This window comes from Pongo abelii, chromosome 1 (genome assembly GCF_028885655.2).
Source record: "Pongo abelii isolate AG06213 chromosome 1, NHGRI_mPonAbe1-v2.0_pri, whole genome shotgun sequence".
Lineage (NCBI taxonomy): Eukaryota > Metazoa > Chordata > Mammalia > Primates > Hominidae > Pongo > Pongo abelii.
The window spans coordinates 43,286,295-43,312,810 of NC_071985.2; the positions used below are offsets into that span (position 1 = coordinate 43,286,295).

Consider the following 26,516-nt stretch of genomic DNA (forward strand, 5'->3'; position numbering starts at 1 on the left):
GCTCTTTCTTCTGGTAAAGGAAACAGAAAGAAAACGCAGGATCTCCTCACCAAAGCACAGAATGGGGAAAAACACCAAAGTCTGGGCAGTTGGGCAGTTAGGTACAAATCTACCCAGTGAGCAGACTTAACTAAAAGGGACTGTGATGATCTACTCCAACAATTTCATTTTTAAAATTAGGAAACGAGGCCGGGCATGATGGCTTACATCTGTACTCCCAGCACTTTGGGAGGCAGAGGCAGGTGGATTGCTCGAGGCCGGGAGTTCAAGACCAGCCTGCCCAACATGGCAACCTCTGTCTCTACTAAAAATACAAAAATTACAAGAGCATGGTGACACACGCTTGTAATCCCAGCTATTGGGGTGGCTGAGGCACAAAAATCATTTTAACCTGGGAGGCAGAGGTTGCAGTAAGCTGAGATCACGCCATTGCACTCCAGCCTGGGCAACAGAACAAGACTCTGTCTCAAAAAAAAAAAAAAAAAAAATTAGAAAACTAATTATCAGAGAGGCCAAGAGTTCAAGGCTAAGCAAAATTGTTAAGTAGGTCCAACTGGAGGTGCTTCAACCTTTTGATTTCAGCCCCATATACCTGCTTACTTCCTCTAGAGTGCCCTCCCTCACTAAACTGACATCTAGTAGTCTTAGACCCTTATCAAAACCTTGTAAAGAAACAAATGGAATATCATACTAAAGTATAAATAAACAGCTAGTCTTTTGAGTGAGATACAATAAAAGAATATTTCAAAGAGATAAAGCTACCAGTAGAAGAGATGTCTTCAGTCTATCCACCTTCAGGAGACCTTGACAATAGCCCTAAAATCATACCCAATAGGTGGTTTTGTACCCAGCTGTCGGCAAATAGGGTACCAAAGCTTGAAACTCTTCCAGATTAGTTCAAGTGGGCTTACAAAGAAGTTCAAGTGGACCTGCAGAGTGGTGGGTCTTATCTCCAAGCCTGAGCTGTAAGTAGCAACACTATTCTTTAGAAAGACATTACACATCTTGCATAAATGAGAATCAGAGCTCCCCATACAATGCTGCCACTGCCACTCCTCCTTGCAAATGCTCCTTTTAAGTCCATACGTTAAGACCATCCTGGGCTGGGTATGGTGGCTCACGCCTGTAATCCCAGCACTCTGAGAGGCCGAGGCAAGCGGATCACGAGGTGTGTGAGACCAGCCTGGCCAATATGGTGAAACCCCACCTCTACTAAAAAATACAAAAATTAGCCGAGCGTGGTGGCAGGCGCCTGTAGTCCCAGCTACTTGGGAAGCTGAGGCAGGAGAATTGCTTGAACCCAGGAGGCGGAGGTTGCAGTGAGCCGAGATCGCACCACTGCACTCCTGTTGAGACTCCGTCTCAAAAAAAAATACAGCTCCATGAAAGCAGGGACTTCCTCTGTCTTGTTAATAACTCTATCTCTAGCACCAGACCAGAGCCTGGTACATAGTAGGCATACATAATCATGTGTTGAGTACATGAATGAATTAGTGATTGAATGAATGAATTTTTTAAAATGCACTGAACTGAATGTCTCTGAAGACAGTGTAGGGCCCTCTGGTACCACAGAGGCTGTGTCATTGGTCATGCCAGCACTCACAAGAAATGTCAACGCTGGCATACACTTCACCAACAGGCAGATATATCTGTAAGATGCAGGGGTAAGTTCAAGTGCTTCCATGAGGCATTTCCGTAATTAATTATTAGCATTCATAGGCTAGATACCTATAATACCAACTTCAGCATCGATCTAAAGGAAACCTATTCATTTAAACTGACAAAAACATGCTGTCATTTTCATTTCCATTACAAAGCATGCCAATGTAGTAGAAACATTTTGATTGATTGAATGGCTTTCTCTCAATCTGCATGGCAATTGATCAGTTTACCAAGGGACAAATAGTTCAACAATTCAAGCCAAAAGCAGAGAAACCTTTTTTCTTTACTTAAGAGGCATAAATAAGCTATTTAAAATATATACAAATTACAAATACTTAAAATTCTCTTCTAGGAGATCCTAAATAAGGTAAGATGTGTGTGTGTGTGTGTGTGTGTGTGTGTATGTAAGTGTACATATATATCTCTCTCTTAACACATAACCAGAAGAACTGCTGCAACTGCCTGTTGTAGACTGCCTCCACAGCCCAGTAAGTGATGTACCACTTCATCTCCATCAAGACCTTAATTCCTGACCCTAGAGAATAAATAAGGTAACAAAACTGGAAGCACTTTGAGTCTCTAAAAGAAGCTATAGAAATCCTGAAAGAAGAAAAGAACAAGTACAAATAGAGTCTCTGAGAGGACAAAAAAAAAGTGTTGCATAAAAAGAGAGTCAAGGTGTTAATTGCTGAAGAGTCCTTCAGGTTGAAGAGAAGGATCCTTGACTATCCTGTATCCTGCAGCCCCTTCCTTCTTTTCAAGGAACTGCAGAGATTATGTCCGCCATTCCTATCAATTTGTTTATTCAGTGGCCTTTTGACAGCCAAACTGCTAGGAGCTGCTCAGGTGCGGCACAGCCAAGCAGGCCTGCACAAGTTTCTACCACACCCAGGCTTCAGCTTGGTAGAAAATGAAAATGGTCAAAAGAGTTTTAATGAGTTGTTAATGATTTAAGTACTCACAGTGATATGCTTGCAAGATAAGACAAAAGGAACTTAGGAGCAGTGAAACGAAATCAAACCAATAATACATTCAACAGTGATGAATACAATTACACAACTTCTGCATACATTTAGGGAGCTTCCGAAACAGAATTTGGACTGGAACATCCCAAGGTCTAGCCTGCTGCCTCCAATCAGAAGCCCACCCATACCCTTGCTAAGAAAGTATTCTACCCTTTTCTTTAAACTCTCCTGGAATTCAATAGGCTTCCTTCATAATTTTACCTTATTGCTCCACAAAAGCTTGGCTTCTAATGTCAACCCTACCTCTCATCTGCTTACTGAGGACAGGACGAAACTTGAGTTGTTCCCTGCAGACAAAAGTACAACGGTTGACACTAAAGATCACCTATTTGAAGTAAAACTGGTTTTAAGCAGGTTAATGAACCCCAGGCTTACAGGTTCTCGCACTTGGTATATTTTTCTAACACACCCCAACAAGATAAGAGATTGGAAAATGGCTCCCTTGGCTGGTTGAGAAGGAATGTAATCTTTTTTTTTTTTTAAAAAAAAAAAAAAGCACTGATGGAATTACCCTGCTAGGAAACCAGCATACATATGTCATTCCTTTGCACAGTATTTTTACAAGTATTTGATTTTGTTTACCCTAATTTATCCAACTCGGGAATAAAAAGGAATCTCAGATCTATGAGAAGGACCTCCAATTTCTCATTCTCAGCTTCAAAACAAATTAGTCAGTTTAACATTAGTCAAGACACTTAGGTTGCTGTGAAATAAGAATGATTCTAGGTCATGATTAAGATGGTTCTCCAAACTATCAACAAGACTGTCTAATCACCTGTTATGAACCCAACACCGTTAAACACCAACGGCATGTACAAAAGAAGCATGAAATAAAGTTCCTGTCATCCACACCTAACAATCTAGAGGCAGCCTTCAATTAATTTACTGATAGGGTGTATTGCATAATAAGTTTTATAAATTTGTTGTTTGAAGTTCAAACACATTTCGCCATAAAAGGCATGCTATCGTGTTTCAGTTCTCATGCTGGTAGAAAACTGTTTTAGCCTCTAATGTAATTGAGATATCAAGTACCGTATGTGAAATGAAACACGATATTAAAAACGGGCGTAACATTAGAAATATCTGACATGTATCTGGTGCTTTGTGAGCTTGAAAGAGTTCTTCATATACATAAACTTCACATCATAGTGTATTATTTGATGATACACGGTCATATTGTCAACGGTTGAAGAAATTGAGGCACAGAAAGCCTAGAAGCTTATACAGAGTCACACAGCTACTGAGTGGCAGCAGGACACTCACGCTGGCCTTCCAACTCTAAATCCCGTTCTCTTTCCACTAGTGTAAAACTGAATAAGAAGGAGGTGTGAAGTGTTTTGTTTTGCTTTGTTTTTTAAGACTGGTAGCTGAGAAAGAGGAAATTTTATTTGAGAAAGACAGGGAGGTAAGTGAAAACTTTTAGTGATTCAAAAGGAGGCTTAGGGGCACTTTTAGAAGCTTTCAAGGTTGATGAAGCTGGTGTTTATGGCTTTCATTTCACTTGGAGCCTTGTGGCCAGGCTTTTCCTCCTTTCAGATTTCTCATTGACTCTTTTCAAGTTCAACTGCCCCGATTAGAGTATGTTTTGTTTGGGATTTAACTCATGAATAGGAATACACCAACGGCAAAGAAGGGTTGGAACAGATTTCCTTGAGGTTACTGGATAAGCACTGGAAAAGAGAAGAGGAATGAGGAAGATAAAAGTACAGATAAGATAAATTGCCTGAGGCAGAGTTAACTACACAGCAACCCTTGAAAGGAAGGTACAGGGAAAAGGGGCTGAGGGAGGGTATTATTCTATGAAAGAGACATGGGACAGATGTTGAGACAGCCCTCACCACTGTGCCATCAGGCCAGGGCAGCAGCAGCTACAACTCAACTATGCATAAATAGGTCTTTCCCTTATATGAAGGTCTACAGTTGAGAAGACATCTGTGAAATTTGCAGATGACAGCAAAAGTAATCCCACATATATGCCTTTCAAAAAATCTCTCTAACCGAATAAAGATGCAAAGAATTTCATTCATTCATTCATTCATCCAATACACACTTATTATATGCTAAGCACTCCGCTAGATGCTAGAAAACAAAGATAAACAGAAACAGTCCCTGCTCTCAAAGAGCTCATAGCTTAGCAGACAAGAGATGTGTAAACAAATATGTGCAAAATAGTGTGATTGGTATGACCTCATTTTGTTAAATAGCGAGTACAGTATTGGCACAGTCATACTTCAAGCATGAACAGAGCCCAAGAGGTTCCCCAACGTGCTCAACTTGGCAGACTTGCTATTTATCATTTACCCATCCATATTCAGAGGCTCGCACTCATACTTAGGCCAAATCTCCATTATTAATCACGTATTTACCAGCTAAGTCACTTTCCTAATGTCTACCCTACCCAAGTCACTGTTTTGTTTCTAAGAAGGAGGAAGGTGTGTGTTCATCTATCTCGCCCAAATTGTGTAAGGGCAACCTGAACTTGGGGCAGTGCAAAAGGGGTTCACCGAACATGGCACATCATTTCAAGTATGGCCCGGAAAGCAACAGGTGATTCACTTTAACAAACATACTTGAGCCAATGTTATATAAGGTCAAGTCTCATCAAAACAAACACCAAGAGATGGTCCACTTTCTTCCGTTGCAGCAAATAAAATCTTAATATATATTTGTTTGGGGTATGTAATTTGCAAAGCTGATACACAAGCATTACTTCATTTAGTCAACACAGCAACTCCTAGATGTAGGAATTATATGTTCATTCTATATCTGAAGAGGCTGAGGCCAGGAGAGGTTAGAGACTTACCCAGGGCCACATAGTTGATGGCAAGGGTCAGAGCTACCACTGGTACCCAGGCCTCTGACCTCCAGCTGAGTGGTCTTTTTTCTACCAAACTGTGGCGTAAAACTCTCAAGCCAACTGTGGGTAATCTCTGTTACACAGAAAGAATTTAAAAAGGAGGAGAGTAATAACTCCTATAGTCTCCTTAGATTGAACACATTGGATGAGAAGTACTCATAGGCCACTCTCCTCAAAATAGAAATAACACTAAAAATTCAAAGCCTTTAGAAGTGAGAATAGAATACATTAAGTTCAACTGCCAATATCTGAAATATAATTTCCTATAAATGGCTTTAGCATGATCCCCTCTTTCAACATATCCTACAATCAAAATCTCCAATCAAATCCTCTATCAAAGCACCATCTCACCATCCCAAAGTTATTCAAATTAAGGAGATCAACCACTCCTGCCTCCACACCCCGAAACAGCACCAGCACCACCCAGTCATGTTTTGCTGAACTCAGCCTCTCCCACACTCCCCAGGCTGCCTTTAAAAGAACTTGTTCATTAGCTGGCTCTTCAGTCACCCATGGGAGGTCAGGTGGTGGAGGGTGCTGGCAGGGCTTGACTTGACTTTTCTTTCATTCCCAGCTGACCCTCATAAGGGGCCTCCAACCAAACTTGGAGCAAGGCAGCTCAGAACTCCAGTTTTCTCTCTCCTTGTTTAGCTGTGCTCTTTCCCTACAGGGCACAGGGAAATAAAATGCTATTAATTCCTGCACACAAACACGAAGCCCCTTCAAGGGAGAATATTTCTCAAAGTGAAAGGTAAGAAGCTGCAAAAGGAGGTCAGGTATTTGGCACGTACAGGGGGTGTCATCTATTTCACAGTTTCTCTGCAACATTCCCAATTTAGAAGAAAAGAAAATGACAGATTTAATGAAAGGCGGATGGGGGTGGCATTGTCACTTGCCTAATGAAATTCCTGCTTGAATGGAACTGTCATCTTAAACTCAGGGTGTCTAAAATAATGCTCATTCTCTCACCAACTGCTGCACCTCTTCCTGGCTTCCATATGTCTATTTCTGCCATTGCCACCATCGTTCTCCCTGTCTCCCAAACTAAAAACCTCAGGCATTCCTGACTCTTACTTCACCCCTAGGCCCCACACCCATCTCGGCAGCTCATCTTCCCATCTTAGTGGTATCTCTTGATTACAGGGTGGTCAAACATAATATCCAAGATAAAAGAACCAGCAGGCTTTAGATTTGGACAGACCTGAGCGGCAGTCCCCATTCCATCATGGGTCACCATCACCTCGGATCATCTGCCTGACTCAAGTTTCTTGTTCAGTAAATGGGGACTCGCAATTCCCTCATAGGTGACTCCAGTAATTGATCACATTTAACAGCATGTTTGCAGCACCCACCACAAGGCCTGGTATGCTGTGTGGGCAGGAACAAGCCTCTTGCCCCCAGCCAGGCAACTCAGAGCAACCAGGGAGTCCCTCTGAAACGACTTCATCACACTTCCTCACTCTTCAACTCAGAGTGCCCCCACTGTTCTTTGTTGCCCCAGTATGAAGCCAGACTCTGGCTGATCTTCAAGGTCATCAAAAACTATCCAGTTCGATCTTACTCCTCTGTCTATAACTCCTCTGCTCCAGCCCAAGAGTCTACTCACTCACTCAGCACACATTTATTGGGTGCCTACCACATGCAAACATGGTGCAGGAGGCTGGGAATGTTGAAATGACAGGCTGCCCACTGCCCACCCTCAAAGAACTCACAAGCTTTCCGGTAGTGAGTGTGGTCTGGGGGAAGGAGCGTGGGGGTGGGGGTGAGGGTGGATAAAACCATCATTGTATTAGGGTGTAGGAAGTGATGCTGGAGCGGTAAGCGTGGTGGGGGCTGTGGGAACTCCACTGAGGGAAGACACACTGCCTCTGTTCTTTCCTCCTACTCTCGACTTAGCCAAATCCTAGTCCATAAATCAAGGTCTTATTCATTCTGGCCCACACCTCTCCCATCTCAAAATTCCTCAAGTTCTTATCAACACCACTCATTTTCAGTCATCTGCTGGCTGATGTCATTTCTTGTATTGCTGTGGGTTAATTTTTTTTTAATTACTTTCGTATAGGTAGGCTTTTTTTCTCCATGGTTTCTATGATCACAGACGATAAGGACTAGGCTCTAGACAGTTCTAAGTCTCTCATGGAAACTACATACTCATTATTTGTGGAATAGTTGATATATTTGGAACTACTGACAACTGCAAAATAACGCATTCCTTTCCCTTTGAAAAACATGCACTTCCCTCGCTGCTAGGTCCTGAGTTCTGTGTTGTCTTACACTTTTCATTAACCCAAGATGAGAGATGAAACCCTTGCTATCTCAAAAAACTATCCAAAATGTAATTTGTTTAAAAATGGTAGTTTTTAACTTTTAAAATTGTTCCATCTAAAAAGTTATTCAAATAAAATCTTAGTGGGACACCCAATATCGTGAACATAAAAGCAGAGTTATTCTGGTTGGAGCTGTGGGGACAGCCTAGTGCCGCTATCTCAAAGGGGAAAACATTCGACTCCCTCATCAGCAACCCCTGACGCACATCCAGCGGCAGCACCACTACAGCATGATGGAGAACTCATCTTGCCCACAAATATGTATAATAAACTTAATGTATGTACAAATGAGACATTACAAATCAATGGGGAAAAAGATGACCCCTTTAATAAATATAGCCACATGGAATATAAAATAAAGTTAGATCCCTACCTCACGCTGTTCACGAAAATTTACTCCTTGTTTATTCGAGATGTTATGTGAAAGGCAAAACTTGTAGGTGAAAATATAGAAGAATATCCTTATGATTGTGTGTGTTTGTCTTTTAAATAAATCAAAATGGTAAAGAAAAAGTTAATTTCTTTAACAAAAAGTAAATTTGACTATATTAAAATTTGGAATTTCTTTTTTTTTTTTTTTTTTTTTTTGAGACAGGGTCTCCTTCTGTCACCCAGACTGGGGTGCAGTGGCATGATCACGGCTCACTGCAGCCTTGGCCTCTAGAGCTCAAGTGTTCCTCCCACCTCAGCCTCCTGAGTAGCTGGGATTATAAGAGCACATCACCATGCCCAGCTAACTTATTTGTATTTTTGGTAGAGACAGAGTCTTAATATGTTGCCTAGGCTGGTCTCAAACTCCTGGACTCAAGTGATCCTCCCACCATGGCCTCCCAAAGTGCTGGGATTGCAGGTGTTAGCTACCACGCTTGGACTTGCAATTTCTTATATATCAAATAATTCAATTAAAAGTAAGATGATAAACTAAATCTGGGAGCAGGTATTGCAACCTATAATCGTCAACAATGAGTAAACAGAATATATAAGGAACACCTACACATCAATTATTAGAAAAAGCAAGATAGCCTAAAAGAGTTGTCTCTAGATTGCAATTTAAGAACTACTCTGGGGCCGGGCACGGTGGCTCACGCCTGTAATCCCAGCACTTTGGGAGGCCAAGGTGGGAGGATCACTTGAGGTCAGGAGTTCAAGACGAGCCTGGCCAACACAGTGAAACCCCGTCTCTACTAAAAGTACAAAAATTAGCCCAGCGTGGTGGCACGCACCTGTAATCCCAGTTACTTGGGAGGAGGCCATATATTATCTCAATTTATCTATACAACCACCCTGGGATGTAGGCAGAACATATATTATGCCAGTTTCTTGATAAGGAAATTGAGACAACTTAAATGATCCGCCCAAAGGGAGAGAAATATACATGTATCTTCCCTAGTAAGATGCAAAACCTACTTTTCTGTCTTCTAATGTACAATCTTGCCATTACAAAAAACTACCTCCATCTTTTTTTTTGGAGACAGCATTTCACTATGTTGCCCAGGCTCATCTTGAACCCCTGGGCTCAAGAGGTTCTCCTGCCTCAGCCTCCAGAGTAGCTGGGAGTATAGGTACACATCACCATGCCTGGCTTACCTCTATTTTCTAAAAAATACCTGTTTACACAAAAATCTATACATGAATGTTCAGAGCAGCTTCATTCATAACAGCCTAAAATAGGAAACAACCCATATGTCCAAACCATCATACATTCATACCATAGAATACTGCTCAGCAATAAAAAGGAATGCACTATTGATACGCACAACAACCTGAATGAGTCTTCAGAGACCTGTGCTGAGTGAAAAAAAAAGGCCAATCCTAAAAAGCTACATGCTAATGGTTCCATTTTTATAATATTCTTGAAATGACAATATTATAAACATGGACAAGAGATTAGTGGTTGCCAGCAGTTAAGGACTAAGGACTAAAGTGGGGTGAGATGAAGGAGTGAACTGGGAGGGGCAGGACTAGAAAAGGACAACATGAGTGATCCCTGCAGTGATGGAACTGTTTAGAATTTTGACTGTATCAATGTCAAGGTCCTGATTATGATATTGTGTTATAGTTTTGCAAGATGTTAACCATCAGAGGAATCTAAGTAACAGGTATGTGCAATCTCTCTACATTTATTTCTTATAACTGCATGTGAATGCATAATTATCTCAAAATAAAATATCAAAAAAAAAAAAAGGCCGGATATCATCCTGACCTGTGTTGTACAGTTCTGAGGTTAAATGAGATAAAGTACGGCAAGGCACTTCATAGACTGCCTTGTGCCCTGTAAATACTAGGTAACATCATCATCTTCCTCTATCAACCAGTCTCATCAGCATTACTCACTGTTAGACTATTCCTTATCCACGGAGCCTTCAGTATCTCTCTACTGTGACCCTATCACTGTGCTTGTGTAATCCGATCACCCCTCTTGCTATTGTTTGAATGTCCCCTCCAAAACTCATGTTGAAACTTAATTCCCATGGTGGGGCCTTCAAGAGGACCGGATCATGAAGGCATGTCATCATGAATGGATTAATAGATTAATGGGTTATCTTGGCAGTGAAACTAGTGGTTTAAGAAGAGGAAGAGGGACCTGAGCTGGCAAGTTTACACACTCAGCTCCCTCTCTGTGTAATATCCTACGCCACCTTGGGACTCTGTGGAGAGTTCCCATCAGCAAGAAAGCCCTCACCAGATTCGGCCCTCAATCTTGGACTTCCCAGCCTCCAGAACCAGAAAAAAAAAAAATTGTTTCTTTGCAAATTACCCAGTTTCAGGCATTGTGTTATAATCAACAGAAAACGGACTAAGACATTTCTAATAGACTGCAGCTCCTTGAAGGCAGAAACTTTTTTCTATATCTTTCTATGCCCACAGCTTGGCATCGTATAAAACATACACGCCAGGCGTGGTGGCTCACACCTATAATCCCAGCACTCTGGGAGGCTGAGGCAGGCAGATCATGAGGTCAGGAGTTCGAGACCAGCCTGAACAACATGGTGAAACCCTGTCTCTACTAAAAATTAAAAAATTAGCCAGGCGTGGTGGTACGTGCCTGTAATCCCAGCTACTCAGGAGGCTGAGGCAGGAGAATCGCTTGAACCCGGGAGTCGGAGGTTGCAGTGAGCCAAGATCACATCACTGCAGTCCAGCCTGAGTGACAGAGCAAGACCCCGCCTCAAAAAAAAAAAAAAAGAAAACATACAGTAGGTGCTAAATAAATGGCTGCTGGGTTGAAATTAGCTCATGATCTTCTTGTTCAATACAAAGTGTCCCAACACTGGAGGAAGTGAGGAGTGGAGGGGACAGGAAAGAAGAACACTCCAGTAGCTATAAGCCAACGCCTTGAAAGTTTCATCAATAGCCTCCTCCTTCCCAAGTTGCTGAGAACCCAAATGAAGCAAAGATCTGTACAGAGGGTGTGGCCACAGCAGCAAAAACATGAGTTCAATTCATCAAGTCTCTTCTTTAAACTATTTCAAGTTCTGCAAATGAAGGAACTGACCATTTATAGATTGGGTCACTGGAACAAGATGGGAAGGTGGGCTGTGGTATACTATTCTGGAAAGGATTTTAAAGGTTAGCTGACAGCCCTTTTCCTGAAATGATTAAGACTGAAGAACTGTCCAAGGGCAGAATGTATTTAAATACTCTGTCAAGATCTCTCAGAGATCTGACACTCTCGGCCTAGGCAAACATATTTGGCTAGTGAGGTGGGGAGGGGGTTTCCATGCCCTGAAAACAATGCTAGTTCCTCACTCCTACTCCAAATAGTTTCAAGCATAAAAAAGTACAAGCAGTTGCTTTGCTGCTCCTAACGTTATCGGATAATTTTTCAAATTCTTACTCAATTACATATCACGCTCTTATCTTCAATCTCCACAGGCTAAATAGCCTTGCTTTCACATCGTGCCCACTAAGCCTGCAGAACACAAGTATCCCTCCCAAGTAATTCCAGCTCTCATAAACATGAGATTGTTTTACATTAAGTTTTGTTAGAGTATTTGTGTATATGGTGTTTGTGTGTGTGCGTGCGCACGCGCATGCATAAGTGTGCATATGCCTTTTCTTCTAGTAAGAGTAAGGAGATTTAACGCAAGAGAAGGTTAGAAACTTGGGAGGTTTCTGTTTCTGCTTAATGATTAACTCTTTTGCTACTGAATCCAGAACAGCTGGCCTTTCTGGACTGGCAGTCCCGCTCCCTGGCCAAAACAGCAAAAGAAAGCTCATACGCACACATTCACTCTTAGAAAGAAGTAACCAGCACAAATCGGTTTCAGCTTTGGCAGTGAGAACACTATTGTAGTTTTAAGGAGAATTAGGTGTTTCCACACTGTGTTGTTACTGGCCTTAAAATATCCAGATCAAGAACCTCATTAATCAAAGTAACACGTCATCTACCCAAAATGCTTCAATGTTTGATTTAAAATTGCTGACAGCAAAGAACTGAGATAACTTACATAACCACAAATCACTGAATAAATAAGAGAGATCAAGAGATACAGCACAACGGACTCTAAAAATGGCTAAAAACACAAAGCCTAATTAATGTCGTTTAAAGATGAAACCTTTAAGAAGAAAACAAAGAAAAAAAAAAGATGAAACCTTAAACCAGAAGTAGAAGAGGGGAGTAGGCAGAACCTGTGCTATCTATTCTCTGGTTTCTATCCTTCCCCCAGGACAATAATCAACATCTAGACGCTATGTGACAACTCACTTAACAATAGCCATTTTTTGTTCATATGTCCTAAAAATCATGAAGCTAGGAACTAGTAATCCATCTTTCCACTTTCCAGCTGAGAAGCTGAGAATCCCAAAGGTGGAATGACATCTTCAACATTACATAGCTGGTCCTCCATTACCCTACATTTCTTCCTCCCTATGAACGATATTTTTTAAATGCTGTAATGATAAAAATATGAGCTGTCATCATTATTAACAGTACTCATTTAAAACAACAGACTGTTACTAGCCTATTCATTAGGCGAAAGGAAAACAAACATAAACATGAAAACATTTCAATTCCGCATTACAGCATGCTTCATGACAATCCTCAAAGAAATCCTTAGTTGACAAAAGGCCTAATATATAAAGAGCAATGTAAGAGGCAAGAGGCCACTCCACATCCTAAAAGGGCCTGAAGTCACTTCCCGAACAACCCAGATGTCTAGATCAACCCTATACCAGTTCCGTAACCACACTGCCTCCCCCAGGTTTGTCCCAGACCAGATGTCAGAGATTAAGAGCCTCCCACTTCCTTATTTCTTTAATTTTCATTAAGGACAATCAATCAACTTCCTTTTTCTTTTAAATTTAAGTACTGCACACAACAACATAAATATCTATAATACTAAGAGTTACACAAATTCCATTTCTGGCCCACCAACATGGATGGGGAAAACCATACGAACCAGTTACAGCAGGGAATTTTCTAACTCTAGAAGTCTCTGAGCTTACTGGAAGTCCAAAGTTTAGTAGTTATCCTGATTAAAGCATCCTGATTAAAGTGATCCAGTCACAAGTTCACCTGTAAGCCCATCAAGTAACTCTCTCTCCCCTCGATTTTTCTCCAGCTGTGAGGCACATCTTCCTATTAGATCATGATACTTCAACAAGTATCACCTCAACTGCTCTCCAGGCCAGCTGCCACTCTGGTACTACCTACCACCTGGGGCCTACCCTCCATAAGTGTGCAGCAGCCATGCAGGCATGGCAAGTTCTGGGGGAGGAAAGAATGTCATTCAGAGAATATAATGGTTTTTGTACTTCAAAGTGTGTCTACTTAAAAGGGACAAATCATCATCTTCAACATCTTTTTTGTTGTTTGTTTGTTTTTGAGACGGGGTCTTGCTCTGTTACCTAGGCTGGAGTGCAATGGTGCGATCTGGGCTCACTGCAACCTCCACGTCCCAGGTTCAAGCAATTTTCCTGCCTCAGGCTCCCAAGTAGCTGAGATTAATTACAGGCGCCCACCACCATGCCCAGCTAATTTTTGTATTTTTAGTAAAGACGGGGTTTCACCATGTTGGCCAGGGTGGTCTTGAACTCCTGACCTTAGGTGATCCACCCGCCTCGGCCTCCCAAAGTGCTGGGATTACAGGCTTGAGCCACCCAGCCCGGCAGATCTTCAACATATTAAAAAGTAAATATCATGAACCCTGAAAGCTGGAAGGACCTTAGAAAGTTTCTAATGTTTAACCCCTAGTATCTTAGATGAGAATAACAAGGCGTAGGGAGGTACAGTAGGTATGTAACAGAAAGACATTTAAAACACTGCATTAATTCTTTATTGTACCAAGTTACTAGGAAATGAGGACAATCAACTGAGTGTGTACAGCATCTCATAGTTTCAACTGAATTCTTTCATTTCAGCTTCACACCAGTGTTCAGTCAGCTTGGGTTCATAATCTGTCCTCATCACTTACTAGCCATGTGCTTCAGAGCAAGTTATTTAACAACTCATTGTGCGTCATCTGTAAAATGGGGATAATAATAGCAGCTACCTCACAGGACTGTTGAGAAATTCATGAGTTCATATATGTAAAGCACCTAAAACAGAGCTGAGACATAAGAAGCACTTGATAAATGCTAGCCATCATCATCATCATTATTATAAGAGCCAAGAATTGTTGTTCCCATCTTACAGTGATTTTATAGGGAAACCAGGGATTTTGAGACCTTAGGTGAGGTATCTCCAAAATCACAGTAGTCAATGACAAAGCTAAACTAGAACCCAAGCTTTCTGCCTCCCAATCCAGCACTCTTTCCCTTAGGATCATTCTGCCTGTGTAGAATCCTGTAGCTCAACATGTAACAAAGTACTGTATTGGCCCAAAAGAAATGTTGCTCCAGAATAGGTACCTCAGTCAAGAAGTCTTCCCAAAGAGCAGCTTACTCATCTGACAAGCTCTGGTGCAGTATCTCCACCGCCTACCAAAATAATAAACACACGCACACACAAAATCTAATGGGAAAAGGAAGCAGATTTCTAAGGGATTTCCATGTTTGGAGAAGACTGGCAACAGCCAGTCACCCATGGCTGCCAGGGTCATCTTCTCCAGGGAGAGTATTCAGATCCTGTCCACCATGCCATGATTCTAAATGCAAGACCTGGGCTCAAACAGCAAAGATAAGGTCCCAACTTTCACAGTGATTTCTGGGTCACCTCTCCACTGATTAATGCATTTAGAAGATATGGTTAAGAAAAAAAAAAAAAAAACAAAGAGAATATGCCTTCTCCCTAAAGGATGACATCCTAAAATATAAACCAAAATGGAGGAACATGTCCCAACTATTTTTCCTTCCTCACGAATACATATTTCAAGCTCAGAACCATTCATTCACAACGTATAAATAAGGTCAAGGCTATTTCATACCAAATAACTTGAAAAACCATAAGGCACCATTTTCCTGCTTGTTCCTTAGGACCTCGCCTTCCCCATTTACCAAAGATCTCACAGCTGCTTCTAACCAGGCAACAGCTCTCTCCACACCATGCTTTGAAAAAGTAACAAAACAGTTCCTTTTTCAGGTCAACCCAGTTTTAACTCCAGGTCAAGACAGACAAACTTTCTCAAACTTAGACTTTTAGTGCCTGATTAGAATGGTGAATAAATCCTGGACTAATGTAGAATGTGTTTTTGCTTCAATTACAGAAAGCCTTATGTTTGTTTTAAACTCTCGGGAATTTCAGTGTTAACATTTTTCTTGGTTTCCAGGGTAAGAGATGTGACTGAAGAAATTTGGTCAACTCAAGTATAGCTCTAGGGCAGTGACTCTAAAGAGGGCAGTGATTCTAAAGAGGGCCGTGCCAGCAATAAATTTAAGGAGAAACACACCCCAGTGGGGGAGGATCCATAAGGCTATGTAGTTTGTACTTGTCCTTATATAATGCAAATATATTCACAATGTTTAATCTATATCAAATTTCAAATAATATTAACATAGGGCATGGGTTTCTTACTGGAGTGGGGGAGAAATGCAGAAGCGTGCCATCATGGCACTATCACATCCAAACTCAACTCAGAAGACAGTTCAATTCAACTTATAAACATTGTAGTGCTTACTATGTGTCAGGAGCCGGACACACAGAAATGAATAAAAGACTGTTCTTTCCTGAAGGTGCTCAGTGAGTTGTAAACAAAGAGATGTAAATGAAGAGATTGCAATGTAATATGATGAGTGCAATAATACAAGAGTGTACAAAGACACTGCAGAGGAGATGCTGAGAGCGTACTGATGAACTCTGTGCAGAAGGCAAGGGGAGATGCTGAGGAATCTTGGTTGGGATCCTAAACAGGGGAGCAGGGAAGGCTTCCTGGAGGGGTGGCATCTGAGCTGCTTTAAAGGATGAATAAGTTTTACAGGTTCAAGGAAGAGGACCCATTCCAAAGAGAGGGCACAGCATGGATAAAGCACAAACCACGACACAACATGATAAAGAAAGGAAATTAGAGGCAGTTCGCTGTAAGGCAGTATAAAATGTAAGCAGGGTAAGTGGGAAGTGATTAATATTAACAGTCTTTTATGCTATGACGTTAGCAAAAAAAAATGAGTTTTTAAAAATCACTCTGGTGACATTGTGTAAGATACAGTGTCAAGATACAATTAAACTATTTCTAAAAGATTATTTGTAGTAGTTAGGTCATCCATTTATTCATTCAGTACTACAGACAATAAGTGTTTACTGAGAGCCACCATTTGAGCTACAATAGTCTTCCAGACACGTTTCCTATCTAAAGGGACCTTATAATAAGCTATTTATTTAGCATTTAATATTTGCCATACACTGAGCCAGTACTCTTAACACAACTGCAATTAATAGCAAGGCAGGTCTCATTACCTCCACATCACAGAAAAGGAGGCTTGGAAGAGAAGTTGAGTGACTTCAGCAAGGTCACACAGCAAGGAGGTAATGCTGACAAGACTTCAACTGAGGGCTGGTTCCAGAGCCTGTATTCTTTGCATTGCACTACACAACTTCAAAACATTCCTACATTCAGAAGTCTGGTAGAAGAAAAAAGAATGAAATACAAATATTCCAAATATAAGGCAGTATCAGATCAATGCCATATGAGATCTATTAAGAGAAGCACTGTGTGGGTGAAATAGAGAGAAGGGTTATTTCTGGTCAGAGCAATTAAAGAAGGAATCCCAGAAACGTTGGGCTTTACCAGAAAGGTGAGATTTCTTTTTTCTTTCCTTTTTTTTTTTTTTTTTTGAGATGGAGTTTCACTCTTGTTGCCCAGGCTGGAGTGCAATGGTGCAATCTCGGCTCACAGCAACCTCCAACTCCTGGGTTCCAGCCATTCTCCTGCCTCAGCCTCCCAAGTAGCTGGGATTACGGGCAAGTGCCACCACCCTCAGCTAATTTTATATTGTAAGTAGAGACAGGGTTTCACCATGTTGGTCAGGCTGGTCTCAGACTCCCGACCTCAGGTGATCCACTGCCCCCAGCAGAAGGATGAGATTTCAATAGGTGAAGATACGGGACTGGGCATTGAAAATGGGGCATTCCATGAACAACACGCAGAACTTAGACTCTGGCGACAACCAAGGTTCCTATTCCATCATTCACCAGCTGCAGACCCTGGGGGAATAACTGAATGTCCTACACCTCACTTTTTTCATCAGTAAAATGGGATACTAGTAACATCTTTTTCCTAAAGTTGGAGTAAGGATTATGGAATAATCTATATAAAGTATTTAGCATAATGCTTAGTAAGTGGTAAACATCCAACAAACAGCAAATGTTAGCTAGTAGTCTATGTGTTTAAAGAATGGTAAGCAGTCAAGTTAGGCTTCCAGTCCTCTTAAAGCAAAATAAGAAATGTGGCTGAAACAATAGGTTGCAGTCAGATTGAGAATGAAGTTCATGTCTACCTTAGAAAGTTGGTCTGTATTTAGCAGGCAATAGGGAGTCAATCATTAGAAGAAAGAAGCCATATTAAGAACATTTTGAGTAGATCTCCAGTGGGAGCCCCAGCCCCTTTCCTTGACATCTGGCTCATTTGTGACCCCTTCTAAAAAGGCATGAGGCCCTAGGACTAGTTCAAGCCAGATCTATTTTTTCGTTTGTTTGTTTTTTGTTTTTGAGACGGAGGCTCGCTCTGTCACCCAGGCTGGAGTGCAGTGGCACGATCTCGGCTCACTGCAACCTCTGCCTCCTGGGTTCAAGCGATTCTCCTCCCTCAGCTTCCCGAGTAGCTGGGATTACAGGCACCCACCACCACGCCCAGCTAATTTTTGTATTTTTGTAGAGATGAGGTTTTACCATGTTGGCCAGGCTGGTCTCGAACTCCTGACCTCAGGTGATCCGTCTGCCTTGGCCTCCCAAAGTGCTGGGATTACAGATGTGAGCCACCGCACCCAGCCAAGCCAGCTCTATATGAAAACAGACACAGTCATTTGTCCACTCCTAACATGGCCATGATTTTTTTTCTTTTCTTTCTCGCTCCATCCTGTACCTTCCCTCCTAAAAGCAGAGTAATGGCTAAGACACAATTATTAGCCTGACTTCCCTTGGAGAGAGATTGTCTTGGTTAAACAAATTTTCCAGAAACTAATCTGGGTAGCTTAGATCATTATTTATTTGATACTTTTTAAAATTTGTTAATACCAGGCTTTCACTTAGTTATCTTGAAGCTAATGCCTCTTCTATAACATAATTATTAGCTCTATCACCTAGGCTAGACTGCAATGGTGCAATCAATCATGGCTCCCTGCAATCTCGAACTCTTGGGCTCAAGCAATCCTCCTGCTTCATCATCCTAAGAGAGCCTAGGACTACAGGTATGTGCCATCACACCCAGATAATTTTTTTTTTTTTTTTTTTGAAATGGAGTCTCACTCTTGTTGCCCAGGCTGCAGTGCAATGGCGAGATCTCAGCTCATTGCAACCTCTGCCTTCCAGGTTCAAGTGATTCTCGTGCCTCAGCCTCCCGTGTAGCTGGGATTACAGGTGCCTGCCACCACACCCGGCTAATTTTTTTATTTTTAGTAGAGACGGAGTTTCACCATATTGGCCAGGCTGGTCTTAAACTCCTGACCTCAGATGATCTGCCCACCTCAGCCTCCCAAAATCACTGGATTACAGGCGTAAGCCCCCGTGCCCAGCCAGTTTTTTTTTTTTTTTTCTTGCAGAGATAGGGTCCCACTATGTTTCCCAGTTTGGTCTTGAACTCCTGGGCTCAAGCAATCCTCCCACCTTGGCCTCCCAAAGTGCTGGGATTACAGATATGAGCCACCGTGCCTGGCCAATAGTACTGGTTTATTAATACATCATAATGAAGAAACTTTGGGGGTAATGATTACATTCACTATGTTGATTGTGTTGGTTTCATGGGTATTATATAGGTCAAAGCCTATCAAATTGTATACCTTAAATATGTGCAATTTATTAAATGTCAATTAAATCTCAATAAAGCTATTAAAAATATGGTAAAAGTTTAGTAATTCATGTAATTATTAAAAGGTGTACAATTTTATAATTAATAATATACTAATATACAAGCTAACGCACATATTAAAACCTTAAGTTTAAAAAATTTATCAGGACAAGTGATTATATAGAAATGTATATACAGGCTTGTAAAACTTTGGTATAGTGTACCTTTAAAAAAAAAATAATCAGCCTGGGCAATGTAGGGAGACTTCATCTCTACAAAAAATTTTAAAACTAGCTGGGTGTGGTAGCATGTGCCTATAGCCCCAGCTACTTGGGAGGCTGAGGTGGGAGGATCACTTGAGCCCAAGAGGTCAAGGCTGCAGTGAGCCGTGATCAAGCCACTGCAATCCAGCCTGGGTGACAGACTGAGACCTCATCTGAAAAAAAAAAAGAAAAAAGAACACCCCTATGTTACACCTATGTTCACAGCAGCATTATTCAAAATAGGCAAAAGGTAGAAACAACCCAAGTGTTCATCAATGAACGAATGGGTAAACAAAATGGGGTATATACATACAATTAAATATTATTCAACCTTAAAAAAGAAAGAAATTTGGACATATGCTACAACATGGATGAACTTTGAGGACATTATAGGAAGTGAAATAAGCCAGTAACAAAAAATATATACAATATGATTCCACTTACCTGCAGTATCTGGAGTTATCAAATAGAGACAAAGTACAATGGTGCTTGCCAGAGACAGGGGCAGGAGGGAATAGGGAGCTGTTGTTTAATGGGTATAAAGTTTCAGTTTTGCAAGATGAAAAGAGTCATTTAGATGGATGGTAGTGATGGCTGCACAACAATGTGAATGTACTTAATGCTACTGAACTGTACTCTAGAATGGTTAAGATGGTCAATCTCCTGTGTATTCCACCACAATTACAGAGAGTAAGGGAGATATGAGAGTTCCTACACATTATTGTAAAATCAGTAAGGGTGTTAATTTTGTAATTTTTTAAAATGCTTTTAAGTGCTGCTATTACTTATTTTTAAACCAAACAACTTCCAAGGCAACTTTCCTAGATTCCCCAAAAAGTCAATTCTGGAGCTGACACCAGGTTAAAACTGTTAATTTTATTACTACCAGAAATCTACATATCAACTGCTTTTTCCCTGCAATATGACATATTTTCCTAACGTAGCTGTCAGAGGTCAAGGGTATAAGGTAAGCACAATTCCCATGAAGCATTCTCACTTCTGGAAGGACAATTCTACAGGTGCCACTGGGTAGCCCAGTTTATCTGGAGTGAATAATGGGAGTCAGGGTCTGGGTACCTGCTGATTTTAATAGGGCGCCTACATACTGCAGCCAGGTCCATCTCTGGACAACTCATAGCACAGAAATGATCAGAGCCTGTCTAAGCTTTCAACCTGCATGATACATAACGGATGTGGCCATAATTACCAGATAGGCTTCTTCAAAGGAAATTTCTGTTCTCATTCCCCAAGAACACCTGAAATTGAAAAAGCTAAGGACCCCTCATGAACACTGTTTCCAACTACTGCTTCTTTGCACAGTACACTGCATCCCCTGGCTCCTTGCCCACCACGTTCCTCTAGGGTCTTTCAATTGCAAGATGCAGAGTACGGTACTTGAATGTTTCCAAGAGTTTCATTTTCTTCCAGGAGTTCACCTTAGTGCTGCAGAGTAGCTTTTTTTGTTGTTGTTTTTTCTCCTGAGCAAGGGACAGGAGCCCTCAATCATCTTGCAGCAAAATGATAGCATCTGCTTGAGGATTCCAACTAAATGTTTTACTGCAGCTTTTCAAACTGATTATATTTAACTGATTATATTTAAAACTGATTAACTGATTATATTTGAAGCTCCCTTGGGGAATGGGAGCTGTGAGGAAAGAAGCTTTGGAGAAGACCTTTGTTGGCATGAATGAAAAATTGCTCAGACCTCCCAAGGGAAAGAGCTTGTTTATATACCAGCCGTTAACATTCCCAAGTATATATACATACACAATATGACTCCAGTTTTAAATTTCATCTCCTGCTCTCGAAGGGTCCTGAAAGGGTTAAACTGTTCCAGGCAAAGGCCTGCACTTTTTCTATCAAAATGCTCCAGATGGAAATTACAAAATTTCGCTTCCAGCTCTGTGGTGCACACACACTGTTCCTAAGACATTTAAAAAAAAAAAGACAAGACCCCCAATGTTCTCAAGAAAGAAAATGTGACTGCTCAGCATACAGTGCCACCCTGTTTCAGACTATTTCTTCTGGAATATTTGCATGAACTGTCAATCTCAAGCTTTCTGGGAGACTGTAAAAACTCAAGGTATAGAGAGGGTAAAGGAAAGGGGCCTTAAATAAGGAAAGAACAATAGCTGGGACTGTATACAGTCATGTGTATTCACCCAAATACCACCCAGATTCACAACCCTGGTAACCATGCCCTGCACCTTACCACCTTCGCTGCTCCAATCCCAGCAACAAGCTAACAGGCTAGAGGCCAAAGGCTTCAGGTTATGACCATGAATCTGACCAGGGTTGTAAAGAATTTCCAGAGATTAATGTACACCAGCCCTCCATACCTGCAGGTTCCATATCCGCAGATTCAACCCAATGGGAATGGAAAATATTCAGGGAAAAAAAAAACAATAAAAATACCAATACAACAATTTAAAATAATACAAATTTTAAAAGCAGTATAACAACTATTTACGTAGCATTTACACCGTATTAGGTATTATAAGTAATCTAGAGATGATTTAAAGTATACAGAAGGATGTGTGTACATAGGTTATACGCAAATACTACACCATTATTTATCAGGGACTTGAGCATCCGCAGATTTTGGTATCCTGGGGGAAGTGGGGGCAGTCCTTGAACCAATCCCCTGAGGATACTGAGGGACAACTACATATGAAAGCACATTGTAAATTGGAAAGAGCTATGTAAAAAGACTAAGAATATTATTGCTTTCAAGTCAGACATTGAGAGGCATGAACTTTCAAAGGAATCTGGGCACCCACAAACCAGAAACAATGATGGTTTTTAAGAAGACACTACAAGGCAGGCTAACTAAGGAGGCACGCCCCTCATAAAACCACTCTGGGGTAGGGTTGGGGCTGAAGCCTCAGGAGTTCCTCAGGGCACACGCAAGCAGGTGGTTTATAGGGAGGCAAAAATCAAGGGCTAGAGAGGGTCCCAGAAAGGGTCGCATGAGATGAGGGTCCCATTTAGAGTCCATTTGACTCAAACAATTCTGATTGAAAAAACAGGATCTGGGACTCTGGTCAAAGACAGGCAGAACCACAGTGGCCAATAATTAGTTTACTTGTTCACTGACAGAAAAAGAAACTGATGTCCAGAGGGTTTAAGTGACTGACCCAAGATCTTTTGTTACGACTAAATGAACTTAAGCTAGAACTCAAGTTTCATTCCTTACTTATTTCCTATCATTTAATAGCTGGCACTTTGGGAGTGAATATGCAATGCAGCCTCAATAGTCAGCCCAATTCAGCAAAAGAAAGGCTCACAGAGAAGTAGACCATACCATTATCAAGCACTTACAAGTGCCAGATACTGTTCTAAACAATTTATATATCTCATCAACAACTCACTACTATCTTAGGAAATCTATTTTATTTTACCTATTTTCCAAATAAGGAAACTGAGGCTCAGACAAGTCATGTAACTTGCCCGAAGTGAAAGGCTAGCTACTAGCAGAACCAAGATTTAAACCTGAATCGCTTTGACTCTAAAAATTGCACTTAACCACCAAACCAAAGTGCATAACTGTTACAGCAATATTCTTTTTGTCTTGGCATCTGTAAGAGAAGTAAGTCTGGCAGCACCATGAGTCCCATATAACACATAAAAAGCTGACACTCATAATAATTCTGACCCAGGGCTTCTAGCTAGTAGGGGGCAGAGCCAAACCAGATCGCAGGCCCTTTGTCTCCAAATTCTGTGCTGTTCCATAGAAAGCCCAGCTTCCAGAATATAAGCTCCACGAGGGTGGAGACTTTTTCTTCTTCACGGCTGTATGGCCAAGCCCCAGAACACACAGCAAGCACTCAATAAATAGTTAATGAATAAAGCAATGAAGTCAAGCTGCCATGGTTTGGCTGTGTGATCTTGGAAGGGCTTCTCATCCTCTCTCAGCCTCAGCTTCCTTATATGGTGAATGGAAGGTGACAATAATACCCATTTCCTGGGTTGAGGTGAGGATTAAACCAGATCATTCATTTAAAGCACTTGGGACGGACTGGAACATAATGAGCAACCAAAATGTAATCTACTATTATCATTATCATTATTACTACTGTTATTCATTGACAGATTTGGGCTCCTTAAGAATTTTTTATTTTTTCCCACCCTGATCAGATGATGTTTCATAGTAAAGATACAGAATAGAGAATTGAGAGTTGGTAAATCTGCTTCTAGTTTCAGATCTGCCACCATCTAGCTGTGTGACCTTGGACAAGCCTCTTCAGTTCTCTGTATTCTCCTCAGCTGTAAAATGAAGGACTAAACTATTCAAATCAGTTCCATAAGCATTCATCAGGCACCTTCTCGGAGTAAGACATCATGCTCAGCCACCTATAAAACTCTATGATCCTGAATAGTATCAACGGGAAAATATCAGAGCAAAGCAAAATAGTCTGTGGCAAGGTTGAAGAGAGAACCCAAATAGCCGACTGCATTACATCATCTCAATGAGCAATGTTTGTAAATATCCAAAGTGTTTAATTTTGAGACACTCTTGAGAAATCCTTTGCCAATAAGAAATTGGCAGATATGGTTCTATTAACACCTATCAGCCTTGAACCTTCCAAAAAATAAACATTTAAAGTCACTTTGCACCTTAGTCAAATGGCGTGCTTCTGGAGAGAAATCTGGGAAGATCAAAGTTATTAACACTCCCGATGGCAACAGTTTAAGAATAGGATGTGTTAAAAAAAAAAAAAAAAAAAAAAAAGACATATCTGGTTAAAACTGCAGGGGGGATTCCAAGAGCAAATGCAATGCATCTGGACAGGACACGGAGGCCAGTGGCCTATTGTTTACAAAAACAGGCCTGGATTATGAACAGTGACAAGAAGCCAAGACCTCAATTATAACTCACAACCACACCTCTCTCAATCCCAGTTCAACTGAAGCTATCAATCAGTCAACTCCCCCATCTCTGTAATAAACCTACCAATATTTGCAGCCAAGTGGATAGAAGGCCCCTTAGGGCACCTCCAGCACTGACCAAACTAATGACATAAAAAAGATCCTGCAGGTACAATGAGAACTTCAGACTACCTTCCAACCTTCCAAGAGATAAGGGAGCTGCCCATTTCAAACTCTACGCCTACCCCCACCCCCCAGCAATCATTAGAGGGGAGCCATGGCCCTTCCCAAGCCCTCTCTGATAGGAAAAGGTCTCCTTGCACTGGTGCAGGGAAGGAGGGGCCCCTCCCTCTGTACTCTGAAACAAAGGAAAACCCAGAGCTCCAACCATGTGGTGTAACATTCAAGGCCACCCACCTCTTCCACTCCCCAGCTAAGGTCTCAATGGGCTGGAGCCACATGGCTCTTTCCAGTGACTGACCAGGAAGGGACAGTGCCTTGCACAAACACATGCTGCAGCTCTTTAACAGGGAGGAACCCTTCCTATGGGAATTGCTGGTTTAAAAAACGCTATCTGAGTAAGGGCTCTTATTCATGAGTCAAGTCAGTCGACTAGATGAGAAGACAGGTCACTTGGTTTCTCCTAGTCCACATTTTGCTTTACCCTTCACATTTTTCAGGAGAGGGAAATGGGGCTTTAAAAGCATGTCTTCCGGAGCAGAGGGCCACAGCACAGAAGGGTTAAACAATGATGTCTTCCCATTTTCCAGAATCAGCACCAACCGGCTACCCTAACATCCTCCCAACTCTATTCAGATTTAGGTGAGGGCGGAGACCGGGCGTGGGTGGCCTTATTCTCTGATCTCTGATTGTATGCAGGCCGACCAGAGACCAGGCAGGTACAAGGTACACCCAAGGTGGCAATGGACTTTTGGTGCCAATGCCAAGCAAATCTCATGTTTTAATATAGTGCATCCAAAAAACCCCGCCTCTCCCAAGGCTCTCCAAATGGTACACCTTCTCAAGGTTGCCTTTCTGTCTGGACTCCTCTTCAATCTCTGAAACAAATGTCCAAACACCTGTCAGATTTCAGTTGTCTTTCAAGGAAACCTGACCCAGAGAACCGGAGGCAAACTGCCTTTCTCTAAGAGCCTCCTGCCCCTCCCCCCACCCTGTCCGGCCTGGAGGAAAGGACTGCCAAAATCATGGTCAGCCCCACAAAGATACTCCTACAGCCCACTGCAAAAATTCCTTTCCAGTGTCAATGGCCCCCTGGCATTGCCCATCCTTTGGAGGTTCAGACCCATCTATGAAACCACCTCTGGGGTCAGCCTGCCCCCATCTGCTCCACCCAAAGAAATGAACAACCTGCAAATCACGGTGGAAATACACGCCTCACCAGTCCACAGAGCATTTGCAGTGTGCTATTTTTCAAAGCCCTTACCTTTGACCTGAGTATCGTACTCTGCTATGATCTCCTTATCCTTTTTGAATTTGGCTGGAGACGTCATGTTTTCCTTCTTTCTTCCAAATTCGAATTGTGAATTGATAGATCCACGGAAAAAATCCAACCACCTAAATCAATACCTCCAAGACCGCTTCTCTCGAGGGCAGAAGGGGCCCCCCACGGTGGTCTCCAGCGCTCCGTGGAGCGCGGGCTGCGGGCTGGACAGATGGCTACGGCGGGCACATGCAGACGGTGGGCGCCGGGGCCGGGTGCGGCGGCGGCTGGTGCCTGTGCTAGAGCCGGAGCCGCAGCCTCAGCATTAGCCGGGAGAACTGCAGAGCCCGGAGGCTGGCCTGGGGTCTGACATCAACGACACAGGCGGGGAGTGGAAGTCCTTCCGCACAACATGGTGTGGGGCTGCGGGGGTGTGGACGCGCCCAGCTGTGTCCCCGGGAGGGAGTGGGTGCTTTTCGGGGTGCCGGGGGAGGGCTGGGCGTGCTTCGCGATTTTTTGTCGTAGAGGCTCAAAGATGCTACAAATCAAATCCCAAACGGGAGCCGCAGCAGCGCAGACTGGATCGGAAGTCGTTTGCTCCGGTTCACTTGCCTGTAAATGCAGGAAAAGGGGGAGGGGGCGATCAGCCAGAGCGCAGATCCCAATCGCGGCGGGGGTGGGGTAGCGGACGTCG

The 26,516-nt window shown here is 42.1% G+C and overlaps 1 protein-coding gene across 9 annotated transcripts in view; it reads right to left on the minus strand.

Annotated features, from left to right (window-relative positions):
• SRGAP2 (SLIT-ROBO Rho GTPase activating protein 2) overlaps positions 1 to 26,516 on the minus strand; it is a 252,155-nt gene that overhangs the window by 223,822 nt on the left and 1,817 nt on the right. For all 9 annotated transcript variants that reach the window (XM_009238566.4, XM_024238793.3, XM_063725571.1 and 6 more), the window contains exon 2: positions 25,826 to 26,434. In XM_009238566.4, coding sequence (XP_009236841.1) covers positions 25,826 to 25,892 — 67 coding nt within the window. In that variant the 5' untranslated portion in view covers positions 25,893 to 26,434. The remainder of the gene's footprint in view (positions 1 to 25,825; positions 26,435 to 26,516) is intronic.